Consider the following 21,595-nt stretch of genomic DNA (forward strand, 5'->3'; position numbering starts at 1 on the left):
TGGCTCCTATGAGGAACAAACCCACTACCCTGACTCTGCTAGCACCATGCTCTGACCAGCTGAGCTCTTCCTCTCCTTTCCCAAACTCTGTATCACTAGGTCATATTATGTCAAAGCTGTCTCACAGGCTTACACTGCCATACCTGGAGCAATCCTACCATTCCTACTGTGAGTAAAAGGTACTGGGGTTCAGCAGTTTACAAGGTGCTTCTCATGAGCTATGGGCTAATAACTGCTCATGAGTGCCCTCGCAGCCTGCCTAAATTCTGGATAAAGCACTGATCCTATGATCCAGGGGAAGTTAACCTATCAGCTGGGAGTCATCATGCTTATGGTGAAGGTGGTTTAAACTAATGAGTGTCCTCTTGTAAACTGGGTAAGTTTTCCTCCACGTGCCTCTTTTTAATCTGTATTTTTAATTAGCTGGTTTATAAGGTGGCCGTAAAACCAGTTGCATAAGCACTACAAATAGGGGAAGGAAACTGGACTATTTGAAGGAATAGCTAGAGTTGGAGGGAAAGAAACCAAAAAAAGGGGTGTCTGAAAATGAAATTGTAATCTAATTTTTAAGATGACCCATGTATGCAGCTGATGTATAATGAAAATGAGTTGTTAATACCAGTTTCTTTTGCTCCTGTGACCATAAACTGGATGTGAAAATACCCATAGCAGTTTAGACCAAAGATCCTGCCCAACAGGTGTTCTGTTCATGGCAGCAGCCAAAAACAAATCAAAAGGAACATAAGAATAGGGCAAGAGTGTAACAGTATTTCTGCATATTATTGTCCCAGCTTCAGCCAACTTTGAGTTGGTCAAAATTCCTGAGCCCAGGGTGATTTTTCACTGTATTTATTCCCTTCCAATGCATTTATCTTCACAATAATATCCAGTGTCCTGTGAGGATCACCAAGTTTCAGGGCATCTGAAACATCCTGAGTGATGGAGTTACAGAGTTTAAAGTGCTTGTTCTATGTAGAACCACATTTTTTTGTTTTGTTTTGTTTTGAAGCCAATTATTCTATGTTTATATGAATCCTGATTCTTGCTCTGCTTACCTAGTCTGTATGAACATGGTTTTATAGATACTTAACCTGGTTTTGCTCTATTTCTCGTAGATGCATCAGTCTTTAACTGCAGATTTAGAAACTGCATATTAATACCATAAACTTTTTGATACCAGTTCAGCATAGCAGCATCCTGGTATGGTGTTCTATAATGCATACCAGGAAAGTCCAGTTTTGGATCTCCATGGATCACTGTGCATGTATGCAAACCCACCCATAAATGGCTTTTGCATGAAGTCTGAGAGAGAAGGGAGTAGCTGGTGCATCCCTGCATCTCTTCCCACTGTGGAATTAGGGGCACGATGAGTCTGGAGCTGGGAGAGATTCCAGGATTACTTACCCTCAATATAGTGGATTTACCCTCATTATAATCTGCTTGTCTAAATTATTGTCCACGTTTTTCAGTACACACAAGGCTAAAGTTAATGGTAGAGTACCTGGTGACATTTTCAGTGTATATATATAACCTTAGTGAGCCTTGGACTTGTTTGTTTGGGTTTTTTTTCTTTTTCATTAAATTCAGGTCTGGGATGCTTAGCTGGCTTTGAAAATCTGGCTATGAGGGAGTAATGTAGAAGGCCTCTATTCAGGCTACAAGCAGCTATTGTGAGACTTGGAGCTTACAAGAGGCAAATTTCCTTGTAATGGAAAACCAGAATGAGATACTGTTGAACTCACTTTGTATAGGATGTTGTGTGTGGGAAAATAAGTAAGGGTAGAGGTAATCCGGCTTAGAGATGATCCCAGGCTTAAATCCTTCAATATAAACATCTTCAAACCTTGAGGCTTCCTAGGTCTAGATACAGACAAAAATACCATGTCTCAGGTCTGTCTTTAAATTACACAGTAATTGTTAATATCATTTTTGGAAGGGCTTACTGTTCCATTATACAAAGAATGTGTTCTATAGAAAGAAAGTTTGTTTTCAATGGCATAATGTGAGAAACAAAATCTTTGTGACTTAATCAAAACTGCTTTTATTCCAAGTAAGATCAGGAAAGAGTATAGTTTGTCTTGCTAATTGAATTGTTTGTTGAGTGAAGTTTAAATGTCAGCTGAAGGTTTTGGTGTTATTTTTAAACATACTGCTTGAATAGGTGATTATTTAAAAGCTTTTTTTCTCAAGAGGTGTCATGAGTACTGTGAATTTCATAACCAAACGAAACTTTGGATTTTTTTTCACCATCGGGTGAATCAGTGCAGAGGAAGCAAAAGAGACAGAGTTGTTGTAATTTAATTTTTTTCTAGAGAACTTACCTAAAATGCCTGTGACAAAACAAGTAGTTTTTACAGGGAAAAGGGGAGTTCAGAGAGACTTACAATGCACTAGCACATCAATGCAGCATTTTAACACTAGTTGAAGGTAAATTGTGTTTACCTCATTTTGCATTTGCTAAACGACTATGAATAAAATAGCACTTGTTATTATATTATTATTCTTGTCCTGTCATTAGCTTCAGATTGCAAATATTGGACACCGTGAATCAGAGTAATACAGTGGCTCATGAACCAGTATATGAAGAAATAAATGTTATAATCTAATACTGAGATCATGTTTTGCTTGTCTGCAGTACACTGAAGTATCCCTTCCCAAGCTGGTCTTCTGTCATGCTGCTATTTAAATGTAATAAATACCATGTGAATCACTTCATGCTAATCATGTCTTCAAAACTGAAGGAACTAGTAGTAAATAACACTGCTTCATTTGTTCACTTGGATTTTGCCCATATTTTAGCCTTCCCTGCATATTTTTCACGACCTCTCCAGCAACTGAACTTCATCAGAAACAGCATTGATGGAAAACTGCATATATTAGATGTCTGTGTAGACATGGAAAACAATGTTTGTCCAATAGAGAGATGATCATGAACCTGAGAGAGCAGCAGATACTTCATCACATTCTGTCTGAAATATTTGGTTCCTAGTTTGTGGTGTGGGAATGCAGGCAGACACTGCTGCCCATCCTTCCGCTGCAGCAGTGTGTTGCAATCAGTGCAGGGTTGTAGTAGATGCCCAGCTGTAAATAGGGTTGCATACTGGGGGCAGAATGAGCAGGAACATTTCTTCAGGAAGCCTTTGACTTGTGCAAATCTTTCAGCACTTCAGAGTTGATAATATATTTTACTTTATGCAAGGCATCATTAATTTCACCATTTACCATTGCCACAGCTTCACCATTCAATACAGTGAGGGAGGTAAATGTATTTTTCCCAGATGGGATGCTGACACAGGATTTACACAGAGCTCTGAAAAATCATACTATGACTTTGCAGTAGAGTCAGTTAATCAAGCTTGTAGATACTGAGACAAGGTACTTCATGTGCCCTGAGCATATTCTGCCCTGTGTTGTGATATTAAATATAAAACATTTTCCCCTTGTTCTAACCTATTTTTAGAGCAATAATGCTTCAAGGCACATGATCCAGAAAGGAAATAACTTAATTTTTTTTATATTTCCTTCTTCCTATTAGTCTAAGACTATCAAAGACATGTTCAAGACAGTCTTTTTACTATAGTTTTGACAGTCATTAATGCCTTGATCTTGCTAGGTTCTAAACTTTCTGGCCTGATCCTTCAGCTACCCTTAACTATTGAAGTTAACACAACTGTTCATAAGCCTAACTGCTTGGTTGAATAATGGCCCATGTGCACAGAAGCTTGTAAGAACAATCCCCCCCCCCCAGTATGCAAAGAAAAACAAAAAACATGTGGCCAGTCACAGAAAATCATTGTGGTTTGCTATATGCAATATGAGATCTAACAAAATAAAATAAACTTAAAGGTTTAGCTGCACACAGAAGAAATTATTTCAATAATTTTGTTATTGAATAGTTTCAGAGATGTTTCATCCTCCTTTGGCTTCCTGTTTGAAGAAGGGTTAGCTTTGAATGAAGACAGCAGGTTTATATTATTGGCTCATTATCTGCCAAGTTTTGATAACAACTCCTTTTGACATACAGTTAGCATATTAATTATATATATGTATTTTGGAGGGAGTCAGTTTGTTGAGGTATCTTGACAAAAAATACAGAATGTTGCTTATTTTTTTACTGCAATACTCATTTCACAGCTGCTAGTTATTTGTATTAAATCACTAATTTTATGCTAGCAGGTAAAGGTTTTCATATGTCTTATTTTTTAATATTTACTTTTGTACCATATTTTGTTCTAATGGGAAAAGCTATCAGACACTTCATGTTAATTACATTCAATCCTGTCCTGATGCAGCAATCGACTTCATGTTACTGTGTTTATTGATACCAGACATTTTTATTGTAATGAAACCTTAATTTGAACTGCTCTTGTTGAACATATCTGTTGTGGAACCTTGTTTTCCAGCAAATTCCATTTGATTTTCCTTCTAATAAGTTTTTGTAATTTGGTTGCCTGTATAATAGTGCTGTCACAGCTGGTATTAATTGGCATTTTTGTACCAAATGGTAGAGGCCCACATCAGAATAACATGCAAGAGGTGAAATACTTTTCCAACACACACTGTTATCATTTTCACCACTTGACAGGGGTGGAACAGAGATAAGGAGCCATGAAATTCTTCACCTAAAGACCTCAAGTGGCAGAACACACCCCAGTTCCCAAAATGGTCTGCTGAAATTTTCTTGCTGTTGATCACAGGATGCAAAGAAATAAATATCTCTGTTTACCTGCTTTCCTGGGGTAGCTCCATATTGATGGTGTTGGGCTGCATGAGCAAGTTTCACTGCTGTTGTGCCCATGCCATGCCAGTTTTTCGGCTACAAAGCTTCAGCTCCTTGTGACAGTCAATTTGGCACCGTCCTGGAACAGTAACTGCAGTAGATAAGAGAAAAAGGAATTTGAGGCAGAGAAAGTAGCTGTCTGCAGTAGCATGGTAAAAAAAAAGAAACCACATTAGATGAAATGATTAATACGGCTGGCAGTGATGTATTTGTACAGAACAGAAATGTGGAAAATGTTGAGAAAGATGAGAAAAAAAAAGAAAACACCTTTAATTTTTTTAAAAAAAGTTTGTTTTAAATAATCTGTAGAACCATTTGCACCAGAAGCTCTATTTAGGAGAACTGAATGAATTACCTGCCATTTTGTTGGATTATTTTTCTGAATTATACTTAGAGCTTTAAATTCTGTAGGGAGGTGATTTAGCTCAGGGTGTTTCTACCAATCATTGTGCAGACATGGCTTAGGCTATGTTGAGGTCTATCAATTTAAGATGCTTAAATTGTGCATATGCTCCTGAAGTTTTCCAAGTGGCAAACACATGTAGTTGGCACTGGCATTAGTAGAATTCTGAGCTGTTTTTACAGCTTGAAGATACAGAATAAATGCACATTTTCCATCCAGAAAAATCAGAAATATATTTATTTGTTTTTATTAAAATGAAACTAGAGTTTAAGTTGTGGAGGGGGAGAAAGCACAAAAATCTGGTGAAGAATGTCTTTCTAAACACTATTGATTGAGCGCTTTGTGGAGATACTCATGTGAAAATAAGGCACTTTGGGGTAAATTAAAAAAAACAACCATACTTTAGAGTATTGCCTGATCCAAACATTTCTAACTAGAGATGTAAGACTTCTGTCCAACAAAGTTATCTGCATACCCTTGTTGAGCGAAAGAGCTAAGTGTACATGGGATTTTAAGAACATGATCATGTGGTATCTGTATAGACATCTTTTCTTAAGCCTAGAAACTCAATTTATAATTCAGAAAATCTACTTTAAAAAGCACTGTCCAAGTAATTAACATCAACTATTCGTTTATTTGAAAAGATTAGTTACGTGCATTTGTCTCACAGACCTAAAAGCCGTTAGCTTGGACGTCTGGAGATAATTTCCATGTCAGTATCATTAAGAGATTTTTAAAGTAATTTTCCTGGATTACCCTATTTTTTTTTCCCTCTTTATGTAAATTTAAAATAAAAGTAATTATTTGAATAAGCTGTCTGCTGTTTGTACTTAAGTGGCTATTTTGTTGACTAATTTCACAACCTTAGAACTGCTCAAATGAGTGCTAGTACTTATTATGTCCTTCAAGTTCAGTGTTTCTATACAAATATTTTGAGTTCTGGGAAAAACGAGTGCTTGCTGTTTGTGTAAGCATCACTAATTCCAGTATCAATGGATCAATCCAGAATGTTAGAATAGATCCACATTCTAACTGTGAGAACAATGAAGTTAAAAAGCTTTTTAAAGACTCATGATTGAAAATTTATAGTTAAGAAAATTCCAGATATTCAGAAAGCAGTTGATACTGTAACATCTGAAATACCAGGGAAGCAGACTGAAGCAGTCTGGCAATTTCTTGTTTTGTTCTTATTTTAGAAGGAATTGCTGATTTTTTAAATAAAACTGTCCAAGATCAGTCCCATTAGGTAATGAATATTCTGTTCATACTAACTACTCAAATGACCTTTTGGAAAAAGATGTGGCTGTGGGCTGAGTGTATTAACCTTAATATCAAGTATTAAGTATCAACCTGAGCTTGATCCAGAGCTCTTGACTCTGGTGGCAGTGGCTGACATTCAGCTGGATGCAGCTTGAGCAGCTCATCCAGTACCTATCCCTCAGTTTGCATTGGACAGCTAAACCCAAAAATCAGACTAAAATTTAGGGTAGTATGCATTGCTGAAAGGAGGGCTGGGAAAAGCTTTTCTTTTGCATGTGTTATAAACACAAAATCAGTTGTATAATGTTGTATAATCTTTAGAGTTGTGATCTTTATGAGCAACTTTATAAGACAAAGGCATATTTTAATAATTTTTCTCCATTTCTCATTGGGCTTTTTAGATAATTTCATACGTATTGTCTCCTTTTTCTTTTCAAAATATTAAAGATAATTTCCAAAACAGTCTTGTCATTTCATATGCATACTTCATGCATGCATATACATTTTGAGTTTTTCAGGCTTCTAGCTTTATTTAGTCACCAAATGTCTCACCTTTCCCTATTTTTAAAAATGTTTCTGTCTCAAGTAGGAACTACTTCCTTATTGTATTTCATACTTTATTCTGTTGTTTTGCATTGTATTAGTCAGACTTTAGACACTGACAGGATGGATTTTTAAAAGGAGAAAATTGGGGTGGTTTTGTTGTGAATAGTTTTTTACATTTCTCTTTTTTAACACATGGCATTTAACCTGTGTATCTTCCATTTTTTTAAAGAACAGCAATGATAAATACGGAGGTGAGAATTAAAGAAGTTTTAGTCTTTCTGGCTGTCATGATGCCTTCCAGTTTATAACAGTTTATATACTTGTAGATATGATACAAAAACCTTTTTCAGATAACCTTTAATTACATACTTGCTGAAAAAAAAAATGCTCTATTTTTAGTATAGGTTGTTATCAAAATACCAGACTACTATAAAATTTAATATTAATTAGCTCAAATAAAATCAAGAAGTTATGTTTATGAAAAACTTCACCCTACACTTAGATTACAAGCTGATAGATTTTTTAAACATATTTGTAATTTTCTGTATTCTTCTTTAACCTGTTTCTATTTTCTTCAAATAGAGAAGTTACCAGAAACTGCAGGTGTTTACAAATGGGTTACTAAGGGTTTGCTAATGCAGAAAAGAAGTAGGAAGGAAGGAAGAAAATAACTGTCTGGGAGTAGAAGGTCTCATAATGAAAGGAGGTGGACCTGCCTGAAAAATACAAAGAGGATTCCAGTGTGCCAGTAGCTGGAATTAAATATTTTTTCCCATCCCTGGCAGTGTGCCAGGCTGGGTTTTATGGGGCATTGAGCAGCCTGGTCTAGTGAGAGGTGTCCCTGCCCATGGCAGGGGGCTTGGAACTGAGTGATCCTTAAAGTCTCTTCCAACACAAGCTCTTGGCTAATTCTGTGATTCTTCCTTGAATTACATTTATGAACAGAGGCCTAGAAAACCTCTACACCAGAATATCTGAATGCTGAGCTGTTGTAAGGTCTTGATGCTTGGCATTTGTCTTTTCCCAGCTGCCCATGGTGTTTTGTGACCTTCCTTAGGGTTGTGTTTTATCCAATCCCTGACTGCTGGACAATTGACTTGATAAAATATTGAATTGGCTTGGATAAATATTTTGCCAAGGGAGAGTGATTTAGATAGATTTCAAGTGAAAAGTATTACAAATGAAAATAAACATTTTTTAGCTTTGCAAAAGGCAGTCCACCCATGAAGATAGTTTAAAATAATCAGAGAACGATAGAATGGCTTGGGTCAGAAGAGCCCTTAAGGATCACCTAGCAGGTGATACTTGATAATGGAGTGAGCTGGAAGAGATGAAATCAGATGAAACCTACTTATAAATGCACTGTGAGTTTTTGTCTTCATCCAACAGGCACATCAAGTGGGAGAACTTGAAGGGACAAGCAAAAGCACATCCATTTCTTGATTTATTTTAAATGAGAGACAACAATCACAAAGTAGGAAATACATATTTTTTAAATGGATTTCTTTTTGCAAGAAATATTGTTTCCAAAGAAATTGGAAAAATAATTAGCATACATGTTGTTATGAAGAACAGCTACTGCAAAAATCTATTTCAAGGGGCCATTTCATCTACTTTCCTACACTAGTAATTTTCTCTTTAGTTCACAATCCTTTTCTTCTGCATCCAAACTGCTCATAGCAGTCTAATACCAGATCAGCCCTTAAGGCATCAGAGATAATTGTTTTTCCTCCCAAAACCCACAGTCAGGCACATTAGTGGCTCTGTCATACCGAGCTAATTAATAATAACAGACGTAATTTTGCATCTCTGGCATAGAGAATGAAATCCAGAAAAATGTCAGGAACTACTTATACTACCTAATGAGTTTTCCTTCTTTTGTTAGTTCTTTTTTGCTCTTTGTTTTGCTTCTTTATTTAAGCATTACTAGACAAAAAGCTAGAAGAGCTGGAAATAAGCTGGAAGCTTATACTGTTGATACTGCAGCAAGTTTTGTCATTGATTTAAATGGGAGGAAACTTAAGCCTTCAGTATTACTCGTAAGAGTCAAGACTAGAATTTTATTTGGACAGATACAGAACAGGTTTTATGGTGTATCCTGAAAAAAAGAAAGCTTGGGGATTTGCAGGCATTTTCACATATCTTCAGGCACAGATTTCTCAAGCAGTGCCAGGCAGCAGTATTGCAATGCTCTAACAATATAAACAGGCAGTTGACACCAAGTCAGTCCTATTATTTGGAGGATGATTAGAAGTAGCAGCATTGAGATTACTTTTTTTAATGCTCGATTTAAATTCCTTTTTTTTTCTAAATGTAAGCAGTATATGGTAGCATATCTGAAAATGAAATTTCACTGTTTTATTTCCTTTAGCTGATACAAGGTTTAAATTACAGTGCTATATAATAGTTTCTCTGTTATATTCATTATTGCTTAGTAACGACTCTGCAATACTTAAAAGTCCTTCTGTTTTAATCCAGAGAAGTCAGAAGAGTTGCAATGGTGAAAACATATTTATAATGTATGTCTTTTCCTCTCTTTTTATATGATTTAGATATCAGCATGAATCAGTTCCAAGTCCACTGGTTACTGGAGTCCTGTGCACACAATGACACCAAAGGACTTAAGAAAGTAACAGAGCTGACTTATGTAAGTGTTCATTCAGCCCTCTGCTTGACTCTGAGTAGTTCCTAGGCAGCAAGAGAAAGGATGGTTCTGTAACATAACACAGTATGTGCTATATCCTGTTTCATAGATCAGTAAGGATGCTTTCTTTTTTATGTTCCTCTTTGGCAAAATATAAAAATAATGTATCTGGACTGGTTTTGGGCTGCTTGGATTTCCTAAATCCACACTATGCTAAAATATTTTATTTGTTTTTCTTGTTATTCAGAAAATGAGACCAGACAAACTTCTTAACTAAGTACTTATATATCTCTACAGCATGTAAAACATGGAGCTTTATCTGCAATTAATGATGTAGGACTTTAGGCCAGTGCAAATACAGTATTAATAGTAATTAATAAACCAGGTTTTCTTTTGGACATGCAGGTGAGTTTCAGGTGATTATTCTCCCTGAGGAGAATAATAGGTAAGAAAAGGAGGACTGTAGGTGACAAATACTAGATATTAAGTCTGGAAGTCAGACAGATATCACATGGGGAGAAAAGCTCCATGTAAGTACATGTCAGCTGAAATATATATTGCAGTGGCAGTACTTTGTACTCAATTTGTTGGCAGTCTAGTGTCATCTGTCTCTGTAACACATTGTTTGAACAATGGGGTAATGTGATTGGTGCATCAGAATTGATTTAATGTGTTATGCAGAATGGACAAAATCACAATTCACTTTTCCTTCTTACCCTGATCTGTGCTACCCCATCAATTCAGGGGAGTTAATGGCATGTAAAAGAGTAAATAAAAAGACATAATTTCTCACACAGGATGGTGTTAGCTTGTAAGATTTATTGCTTCATGGGGTCAGCAAAGCACATACTAGAGGTGGATTTCAAAAATGATTTTGACATAATGTTCTGGTCATTTGAAATATTTTGAGATATGCACATTGGAGATAGGAGAAACTTTACATTTAAGAAGTTCATTTCCACTAGAGGTCAGGAAAGACTGTTTGGACATTTTTCCAAATGCATTGTGGGATTAATGACCTTATTACTCCCTTTTTTCCTTATTTCCAGTCACTTTATGGTAGTTCATCTAATCTGTCACAATAAATAAAAATAGTCCTGTCACAGTTTTAAGGAGACATCAAACCTGTTGGACCACTCTCCCAGCAGGTGGAAGGCAGGGAGTCCAGTCTCAGCCCAATCCATATGTCCTGTTAAAAATGACCTTCCAAGTGAAGGCTGGACTAATTTGCAATAAGAAAAAAGAGGGAATTATGCAGAAGAACATGGGAAATTAGTGATTCTGAAGGGAATTAAAGATCTAAAAGGCAGTGTAAGACTTTTGACCTTAGCCAGTAACATATTATTAGACATTTTTCCAGGATAAAAACTGACCAACCAACCATTTTTTTCCATATGTAATTTGTGCTAAGGGTTTCAGACTGTAGTTTTCAAAGGTACTTTAGACAACAAATTTGGCAGGACATTTGCAGTTTGTATAAAGTTTTCTTCTCCACTCGTCCTTAAATAAAGATTTGTGCTTTGTATTCAGCTATGGAGTTTTTCTTCCTGATAAGAATATAGAAGTACTTAATGTACTGAAGTGGAAAAATATGCATCCATAATGCCATGCTGAACTTTAAATGTGCTTTTAAAAAGTTAAACATAGATGAAGCCTGTCATTTACAGCAGCTTAACTCAGCTTTCCTACATTTATTTAATTCGATTAGCATTTATATCCTCACATTGCTACCCCCACTGCCATCATTCACAGACTGTTCTAAATATTAGAAGTCAGTTGCTTTGATGCAGTGTGTCGAAGGAACTGAGCAGAATTGAAGGACATATTCAAATATCATGCTAATATATTTTACTACTGAAAATAATCATAACATTGACAATACTTGCTTTCTTCTCTGAGTTAAAACCACATTGGCATGTGTTAAGCATCCAGGAAAATATTTTTATTTTTGAGAAAACTTTTCATCTTTTGCCAAAGTTATTTTTCAATTTGTTCATTTTTTTTTCTTTTTTTCCTTGGGCTCTATTTGCAGCATGTGATCTTCTTGGTTTTCTTATTGTAGGAAAACTACATTATTCTGAAGGACCTGTCATTTTCATGCAAATACAAAGTAACTGTTCTGCCTGCAAAACCTAAAGGTCGTTTTAAGGCTGAGAGTACTTTCTTTGTTACCCCACCTTGCTCTGCATTTAAAGAAAAAAAACACAAGCACATTACTTGTCCTGCTGAAGGAGGTAAGACGTGATCTGGAGAACTACCAAATAGTTCCAAAAGCATTTATAATTACCAAAGAGAGTCTTTAAAAGCAGTTCTAGAACAAGAAATGAGAGATTCAAAACAAATAAAAATATCACTAATGCTTTTGTGCAAATCAACAGAAATACACACCAGAAACGATTTTGGCAAGCATATTATTACTGTTTTGTCAATTAAGTGTAATCATAGTGGACACACAATAACATTTGTGTTATGGTTGCATGGTTGGGGTTTTTTTTTGTAGGGAAGAACAATTTCCCCAGTTGTATTGTAATGGTGGATGATAATTGTAAACATGATTATGGGGGCGAGACCCATCCTTTCAATGTTTTGCTGCAGTTGCAACTGCTATTTCAGTTTGATTTTGTTTAGGCTACTTCTGCTTTCAAGTAAGAAATACAGACCCTCATCTTTGGCAGCATTGTTCACAGTGTTTAACAAGAGGCTTATGGAAGTTGCAGAATTATGGAGATACTGGTTGGAGAGGACCTCTGTGGTCAGCTGGTCTTGGGTCAGGCCAGCCATGGCTTTGCACTGCCAAGTGTGGATACCTCTGCCTCTGGTTAGAGGGATGGCCAAGGGTACCCCATGCTCCCTAAGTCACCCAGAGCCCTGCTGGCCATCGCTGCCATTTCCTTAATGCCTGTCCTAACAGTTTCCAGCATTACAGCCTTCCTGGGCAACTGGAACTCAGGTACAACTGTCCCCTAATCAGAGTTAACTGTAACTTGTTAATCCTATTAACTTGTACTACAGTTTTGGCGCATAAATTTTACTTTTTGCCTGAACTATGGAGTTCTGTGCTACCCTGTGCATTTTCTTGTGGTCCCAAAACTTCCAGTCTGAGTTCAGGTACTCTGAAATATGAGGAGCAGGAGAATGAATGGCTCCCTATGAATGAGGCACTTAGGTCGTTATATGCCATAGCTTTTTTTTCCTCTACCTCCAGCTGAGAGCGTTTTATCTGAAGTTTGAGGTGGGCCCAAAATGTCAGTGTACTATATCAAACCTAGGTTTTAGGTTAACACTGAAAATGTGGTGGTGGAAAGCTGACTGGATCCTATGTAACACCAGAAATACAACAACTCTGCCTGACATTGATTTGTGGAATTAAATGAATATTACTGAAGATTATCTCTAAAAGTTTAGCTTGTCTTTTTTTATTGCTTTCCACATTTATAGTGCCAGTTCTACCCAAAGTGTTGGCCAAGCCCGAGAATCTGTCTGCATCTTTCATTGTTCAGGAAGGTAACATCACTGGCCATTTTTCCTGGAAGATATCTAAGGCAGACCTTCACCAGCCCATGACAGGGTTTCAGGTCACTTGGGCAGAAGTGACCACAGAGAGCCGGCAGAACAGTTTACCCAACAGCATCATTTCACAGTCACAGATACTGCCAGCAGTAAGTTGTTTGTTACTTTCTTTTCCCAGTGGCTCCCAAAGTTTGTGTGTCTGTGGCTCATTTGTAATGTTTAGTGGTGATGCAGATGTCAAACACTGGTTCTGCAGGTAAGTTGGAGCAGGAAGTGCTTATTTTTTCCTTTTGGATGGAGATACAAAGCTAATATTCTTGATGATACATCAAACATTTTAAACTGTAGAGCCTGGAGATGCCTTTAATTATCTATCACTGTATATATCTATTTATAGCACCTGGTTAAGTTGCAGAAGGCTCTGATTTGAGTTGAAACAATATCTTCTGTCTGTCAGAAACCACCAAAATTTAGGGTATGTTATGCCAAGGACCATTCACTCTGACTAAAAATGTAGTATTTACACAACCAGGGCTGAAATGCACAGGACCTGACTGCTGGAGGAACACCTGGAAGAGCAGGAGGAGTGTACAAGGGCACTGTGTGCATTCCTCTCTTTACCCTACCCATGCAGGATTTTATATGAGATGGAACAGCTTCAGCCAAGTCTATTACATTAAAGGCAGAATATGTACTAATCTCGGAATATGTACTAATTTGCCACACAAACATTTCCCCCCACTTTCTTTATCTCTCCTTTCCCCTTTACTGTCTTCTCTGGCAGTAGCTGCAAATTATCCCACAGGAAAACCAAAGTTATTCCCACAACTTGCTTGGGCTTCCCCACATGGGGTGGGTACAATTCCAACCAGAATAGCTTGTCCTGTGGATTCCTGGCCAGACCAGGGTGGTGGCAGGGACACCCTGTTGCCCACACTGTCCAGCATCACGCCTCCAGCTGTCCCTTCCTGGGACTGGGCCTTTGCAGCTTGGAATCAGATACTTGTTCCAGCCTAATGCAGATGATGCTTTGATTTATAGTTTTGATTTTGATTTTTGATCAGAATGACTTCTGATTCCTTAATATCTGTCAGTCTTTAGCCAGATGTATTCCCATCTGGAAGTTTCTATAAATTACTTTGAAATTATTTAGCACATATCTAAGTGGCCACAAAAGGTATGGAGCAGTGTAAAGTGAATCTATCACACCATAAATGACCTTAAGAGAAGAAGACAAATTCTTATGCTGTAACTGGAACAAATCTGAAATTAATGTGCTCACTCTTCTTTTTCACTAGCTGCAGAAGTGGTCCCAGGCCAGCCACTACTTAAATTACCAGAATTCACATGTAAATCCAAAATAAAAACAGGTTTATGTAATGAACATGTTTGTTAAAAAGAATGGTTAGGAAAATAGATTTTAATTAATTTTTTAGTGGTGAGCACATCATTAAAATGATCAGCACACTTTCCAGAAAAGTCTGTAACAACTTGGACCTTGTACACATGAAACCATAGTAGTAGGGTTCAAAATACGTCTTTTTAAAGGGAATGGCAAGCAAACAATTCAAAACATGCTCCCTCAACAAAGCGATGCATATATTAAATCCTTTTAATGGAATTCGGTGAAAATACTGCGACAGTGATAGAACCTGTTTAATCCACTGATGTGTGGGAGTAGAGCAGCTCTGTTTTAATTTTTGGTGGTCTGAGAATTGATTTATTTATTTTTAGGATCATTACATACTCACAGTGCCCAACCTGAGGCCCTCGATGCTGTACCGCTTGGAAGTTCAAGTGCTGACGACTGGCGGGGAGGGGCCAGCCACGATTAAATCCTTCCGAACGCCCGACCTTCCTCCATTTCCACCCCACAGTAAGCACTGCACTCTTCCAACACGTGCTGCTGACATGCTGTAAAATTTCAGTCTTCCACATGCAAAGAGTGGAAGCCTTTTTCAAACCTTAGAGTTTTTTCTGATTCCAGTAGCATTCCATAAACTTAAGATGTGTAACAATACTGGCTTTTTTTTCTCCGATAACTCTCCATCAGCAGCAGCAGAAGCAAATCCAGTCTTGCTCTCACTCATTTTCTGTGGTCTAACATTTGCCATTTGTTGCAGCCACAGCTCTGTGGCTTATGCCGATAGCACTTGGGATTCAAAGTTGGTCTGTCCTCCACGTGCAGCCTGGGGGATTGCATAGCTTTCAAAATTAGATTTTTCTGGGTTTGCTCAGTCCAGCTTGGCTAGAGGTTAAACATATTTCTAAAGCAAACCTCTTAATGGCCATTTCCAGCACCTGGTGTATTTCTGAAAAATTCAGCTCAGTGTTGCAAAGCCAAGTAAAAAATAGAATTAGTTCCAAATTTGTCTGCTTGAATATTTCTGTCCTTTCAGAGACCCACTAAAGTTGCCTTAACATACACATAGTTGTCAGCACAGACTCAGCATTGATAAGCTGTAGGATTGAAAGCTGAAGCTCTCACAAAGCCTTTTCAGCATGGATAAATGTTGACATTACATATCCAGGGTTTGATACATGCATAATTTCCTGTTCTTTGTTTAGGACCTCATCTGAAGCAACATCATCCACATCACTACAAGCCATCCCCAGAGAAATATTAGACTGTTTCAGATGATTATCAAATAACTGAGGGAAAAAAACTGACCTTCCAAATGAGGGCTGGGTAACAGCACATCTGTTGGAGCTGTGAACCCAGTTTTCCAGAGAAAGTTACCATCCTGTATGATCTGTATCTATTTCTCTGTAGTTTAGCCATGAAGAATTATGTTTGCACCATGACCAGGATGAATCATACAGCAAGTATCATTTCAGTACCAGCACTATTCAACAAACTGAAGATCGCATTCAACTCAACACCTGTGAGAAAATGTTCATTGTATTGTTTATTATAATGTTTTCATATTCTGTGTTTAAAGTAGGTTGAAACGGTGCAGTGTATGCAGCTTTTTCTCTTATTGAATGCAGTGTTACTATTTGCGAGGTCCTGTGATGTATGCATACTTTTGAAAGAGGCCATGTTCTCATCAGTGGATTTAAATTATCTCTTTTACTTAAAGCCCTGCCTGTCACTAATTTAAGCCCTAGTGTATTTTGCTATTAAAGAATATCTTCAGTAAAATAAATACCAGTAGCAGAAACCCTGAAATACCCAGTTTTTAATAATTGCATTGGCACCATGGGAGGAGGATGATGATGATACATATGTATTACCCATCTGGTCTAAAGTGGTAATGTTCTATCATGTAGATCTTCTATTAATATAGTCAGTAACTAAAGGATGTACAGGGTAGAAATACCATTGTAGAGAAACATATGGAAATTTATAGAATTTTTTTAAATTTATGGCAATGAATGCAATTATATGATAGGTCCTAGAAGAATAACTTTTAAAACCTTGCATACAATTAAAATTTTTTGATACATGGTATTTCAAGGTATAATATTATCTTGAATAGAAACAGCAATTTTCTTGTTAAAAATCTGAATAGTTAACATTAAAGTTTTAGAAACTGAAATTCTGAGACACATTTATTATTCAAGTAGCTGTAGAGCTACTTTTTGGCTGTGAATTTTGATGCACATATTTCTTTTCCCCATGGATCTTCAGAACAGAAGGATGGATGTATTGGCTCAATTTTGCTGTTCTGCTTACAGGAAGAATTATGTGACAATATTCTGGCATCTGGAAAACATTGGCTTACAGTTTATTTGAATTCATTTTTCAAATTTAGACAGAAGGGTGCCCTTTTTAACCATAAGGGAATTCGTATTGCCTTATTGTGCAATATAAACTGCCTAGAATAATTTGTCACACAGAGACACATGTCTCAATAGTAAACAGAAACTGCTTGGATTTATTTTTGAGAGTGTGGGAAGTATCTGCCAATAAACATCCATACAAATAATCAGCTCTTAATATTCAAGATGTTCAAAGAGCTCCTGAATTCTTTGGCACCTTGAATCATCACATCAGACTAATATACCTCAAAACTTGACTCCAACTGGACAAAGTGGCCACTTTTTCTACCACTAGATTCTACAGACTCACCTGTGCTTCATATTTTTCTCAGATATTCAGTGAGAGGAGCTCAAACATGAGTGGTACATGTATTTCCTTTGTCTTGATGACAAACTGTTTTGTGAAAAACCAAATATGAAGAAATCCCTATCTGAAACCAAGGATTGGAGCCATTTTTATCATAGTAGAATGCTCACAAAATATTCAGTTGGTCTGTACTGAAGTTTACAGCATTTATACCACAGGAGGAGAAGGAAACCTCATTAATTTCTGATCACTTGCTCATTACAATTTTTCTACAATTTTACCTTCAGTTTTAAAGGGCTCTTTTCCATTCTTTTTCTATTTTGCTTGTTGTCTTTTTTGATATTCACTTAGTGACCAAGAATTTTCAGACATTTTCTATTGCTACATGGTTTGGGCCTTTAACAATAGCTTAAAATCTATTGAAGGCTATGGTGCTTTTAATTCCTTCCTCTATTTTCCAAACTACATTAGCAAATTAGCAGACGAACTCTTCTTCCAAAAATCTGTAGTATAAAGGTTCGTTTTCAGTTTTTTCCAGAATGCCAAAGTCAGGATGGAAGTGTTTCATGTGTATGTTTTACAAAGAAAACAAAATTTGTGTTGGACTGGTGTGCAGCACTGCTTCCACATTTGGATTGCACAGGGCATAGATGAGTCTAGAAGTGAACTTTATGGTGTTTGCTGGATCAGCAGGATCAGGGAAGGTAATTAACTCAGGCTTCTCTGAAGAATTCTGCCCAAACCTTTGAATCACAGTCTGTTCTAGCTGTGCTGGATCAAATCCACAGTGACTTGATTAATAAAATTACATTTCATTCATAGTGACACTGTAAAGCATGGAACTGCAGTGGCACTATAAAGCATAGATGTTGGCCTTTGTTACGATGATGCCAATTCATTGAAGATGAGCAGGAAATTAGGAGCCCTTAGTTCTCATATGATCATTCTGAGGAGAATCAAAATGGTTACTGTTTGCTGATGCCATTCTCTCAGAAGCATTATTCTGTTCAAAGTAACAAGGAACTTGGAAGAACACTGAGAGGTTTTCCCTTCTGAGCTAGATTGATCAAAACCAAAATTTGATAAAGTAGAAATCTATTGATCAAGTGTATTATACAGGGTCCACTGAGATGTAAATTATTTTTTTCCTTCTACAAATGATCTTATCAACTCGCCTTTCAAGTCACCCTCCAAATCAAAAATGAAAACTACAGTCAACAAAACTCATGCATGGATGTTAAATTCCCAGCTGTGAGTGATTTCCTGATTATTTTTTTTAAATTTAGCAGTACAGATTTGAAGTGTTCAGTGCCTCATTCTAAAGCTTTGTTTGCTGAATCACACATGGTATTGTCCTAATTTCCTAGACTAAGCCACATCAAACATTTAATTCAGTAATAGCATTGTAATTTGCTACTTAATTCCTAGTTAAAGATTTATTTTCTCTAATGATGTTGTGTAATTTAGAGTTAATATTGGGATGATATTAGAGATATTGGGATGTTTGAAGATACTCTGCACCTTTACACTAATGTGTTATTTACTGTGTACGATTCTGATGGATTTGTATCAGTTGAATTCAGGATGCATTTTGTTTATCTTTATTTCTTAAAGGAGAATTATAAGATTATGCAATTTTTGCTAACTGCTTTGTGAAGTGAATTTTTTTGTTCGTTGGTGATTTTTGTATAAGAAGAAACTGCTTTGTTCTCATTACGTCTTTTTTTTGACCATTTTTGAGTTGTTCATAGAGCAGGAGAAAGTAAGACAGAACTTTTGCTGTATCATCCATGTGTACCAGTTTGAATATTCATTAAGAATATAGCACACAGACAATAAACAAGAAGTCTGATTTTTTGAACGCTGAACATCCTCACCTTAGTGGCTTCAGAAAGAGCTGAGGACGTGGTGTGGCAGTGCTGACGTTGACATTGATACTTGGCGTGGTCACACACACAGTCATTGCGAGTGTGAATGGGAATTTGGCAATTCTGCTAATTGGTATTAGCAGAACTGTATAGAAACCTTAATACTGAGTCAGTTTATTTCACAATACTTTCATCTTCATGCTCCCAGCTGGAGTCAGGGAGAGTTTCCAGTAAGCAGGTCCTGATTCAGGAAGGTTGGCACAAAGGAAGTCAGTGGGATGGAAGCAAACCTGTGCAGTTAAGAATGAGCTTTAGTGATGCTTCAAATCAAGCATGGATGTCAGAGTTTGTTTGAATAATGTCTTAAATCAGGGCCTTGTAAAACAAAGTGGGAGAACCAGACAGTTCTAAATTCTGTGTAAAACACCATAAAAAATTTATTTTTGTGTATATGTAAATGTCATAGTGATATGGACTTATTTATTAATTCATTTTCTTATACTATGTGCCAAGTATGTTCCTACCCTTTAGATCAGTACCTGTGAACATCAATTACTAAAAATAATGTTATGCAAAACTTGTGCATTTTAACCAGGAATATGCTACTAATAAGCTGTTGCATGTAGTTTTCAATGATTAAGAAAACCCTTTATTTAAAAAAAATGTAAATGGATACCTGCAGATGTTGATGATTATATGTGGGTTTGCATGCCAAAACTCATTGTTCAGTTGTGGGCATGAAATGTAACGACTGTATTACCTCTACTGATATATTAGTAAGGTACAATTTTCAAAGTAATTAACAGAGCTCTATATGTAAAATTTTTCCTTTTTACTTAATTATATTGTAGTAGAGGTAACAAATGCTTCTCTGTTACCCAAATCGGCTGTAGAAATTATGTTCCTATAACAGTCATTTAAAGTCAATATTTATTTATGTATGTAATACAAAGAGAATGGTCTTATGTGTTTGTCCTGTTATTTAGAGAAAAAATATACACTTCTTGTAAAAACATTTTGTAAAAAAATATAAATGTAAATAGAGTCTGATTTCTTTTACTCACTATTTTCATGTTTAGAATTTGTACATACTGTTTATGTAATAAACTATCCTACATCGAAATATTGCTACATTATCTCCTCCATACAGAATTTAGAATTTTGCTTTTCTTGAGTTGAAGAGATAGAGCCATCTAAGAAAAATCAGTGTCACACCGAGTACCTCCGCTTCAACTAAAGTTCATTGTGTATGAAGTCATACATACCATTTTATCCTCTCTTTACTACAGTATTTAGTTTTCTTTAGTCATCAAAATAATCTGAAAATAAGTTTAAATATCATTTGAGTCATTTACATTATAAACCAGTACTAGAAGTAAAAAGTCAGGCATAAGAGTTTGCCCTTTCGCTATTCTAACTGGATAGCTCGCAGTGAGGATTTGTTGATCCTTTTGTTATGCTAACTTAAATTAATTAAGTTGCTGGATCTTTGCCAGTGGTCTGATCCTGCAAGGAAAGATTTCCATGACTGAAACTCATGCTGAGTCTGTGTATGCACTAGATTTGGAGTATTTTCTGTTCTAAAGTGCAGTATCCCATGGTTTAAATTCTGTATTTTTAACAAATATAAATATCTGTCTTAATGCAAATATTTAACTGTTTCAAATTCTCATAGATGCACTATTATTCTCTGGTGCAATATCCTTAGCTTGGAGACGCACCTTTGGGTAACTCCTGATTTATCTAATAAACATCTATTTTTTGTTAACTTGATCAAAAACTCCAAAATTTCCTGGTATTTCTATCTCATTAGAGTAAATGCTTACATTTCTGGGGTTTTTTTTGGTTTTTTTTTCATAAATGACTAATATTTAGAAACACCCCTATTGTTAAATTTCTCTGCAAGTATTGAACTGTTTCTATATAATATTTGCTGTTGTGGTTCAGTAAACCCAGATAAGAATGATATGTCACCTGAATAGGTGAATCAATAAGTTGTCAAAATAAATGGTTGAATTGTTCTATACACTGTTATTCAGAATAGACATTAATTTTTTCTTTCCATATCTTCAAAGAAATGTTTTATTTTACATTGGATTAAAGGACACAGTGACTGGATTAAATAAAGCATATGAAATAAAGCAAATTTGCTATATATTGAACAGTATTCATCATTTTGGGGGTGGGTTTTGCCACTTGTGCTTCTGTACAACCTGGCTTTTGTGCACCTCAAACCAGAACACACTCAAAAGATTCCATTTCATTAAAAAAATGGATACAATGAAAGCTTGTTCCAGTACAAACCCAACCAACCAAACGAACCCACCCTCCATAGTTCTGTTTTCTGATTACAGGTGTTGTATTGTCATTGTCTGAATCCATGCCAGCCCCCTTGAGGAAGGCCTTGGGCCAAAGCAGTGGCAGTGCAGCACCTGGGAGGGTAAAGCAAGCACCAGGGAGAGCAGTGAGAATGTAAGCTTTGAAACAGAGCCAATTGCTGTGTCCCTTTTGC

At 36.4% G+C, this 21,595-nt stretch overlaps 1 protein-coding gene across 1 annotated transcript in view; it reads left to right on the forward strand.

Annotated features, from left to right (window-relative positions):
• The window catches only part of ANOS1 (anosmin 1), a 129,063-nt gene extending 107,825 nt beyond the window's left edge, over nt 1–21,238 (forward strand). Inside the window, exons 10-14 of the mRNA XM_015642630.2 lie at nt 9,542–9,636; nt 11,696–11,867; nt 13,072–13,292; nt 14,878–15,019; nt 15,712–21,238. Coding sequence (XP_015498116.1) covers nt 9,542–9,636; nt 11,696–11,867; nt 13,072–13,292; nt 14,878–15,019; nt 15,712–15,770 — 689 coding nt within the window. The 3' untranslated portion in view covers nt 15,771–21,238. The remainder of the gene's footprint in view (nt 1–9,541; nt 9,637–11,695; nt 11,868–13,071; nt 13,293–14,877; nt 15,020–15,711) is intronic.
• The last annotated feature ends 357 nt before the right edge of the window (nt 21,239–21,595 follow it).

The sequence above is a fragment of the Parus major genome, chromosome 1 (genome assembly GCF_001522545.3).
Source record: "Parus major isolate Abel chromosome 1, Parus_major1.1, whole genome shotgun sequence".
Taxonomy (NCBI): Eukaryota; Metazoa; Chordata; class Aves; order Passeriformes; family Paridae; genus Parus; species Parus major.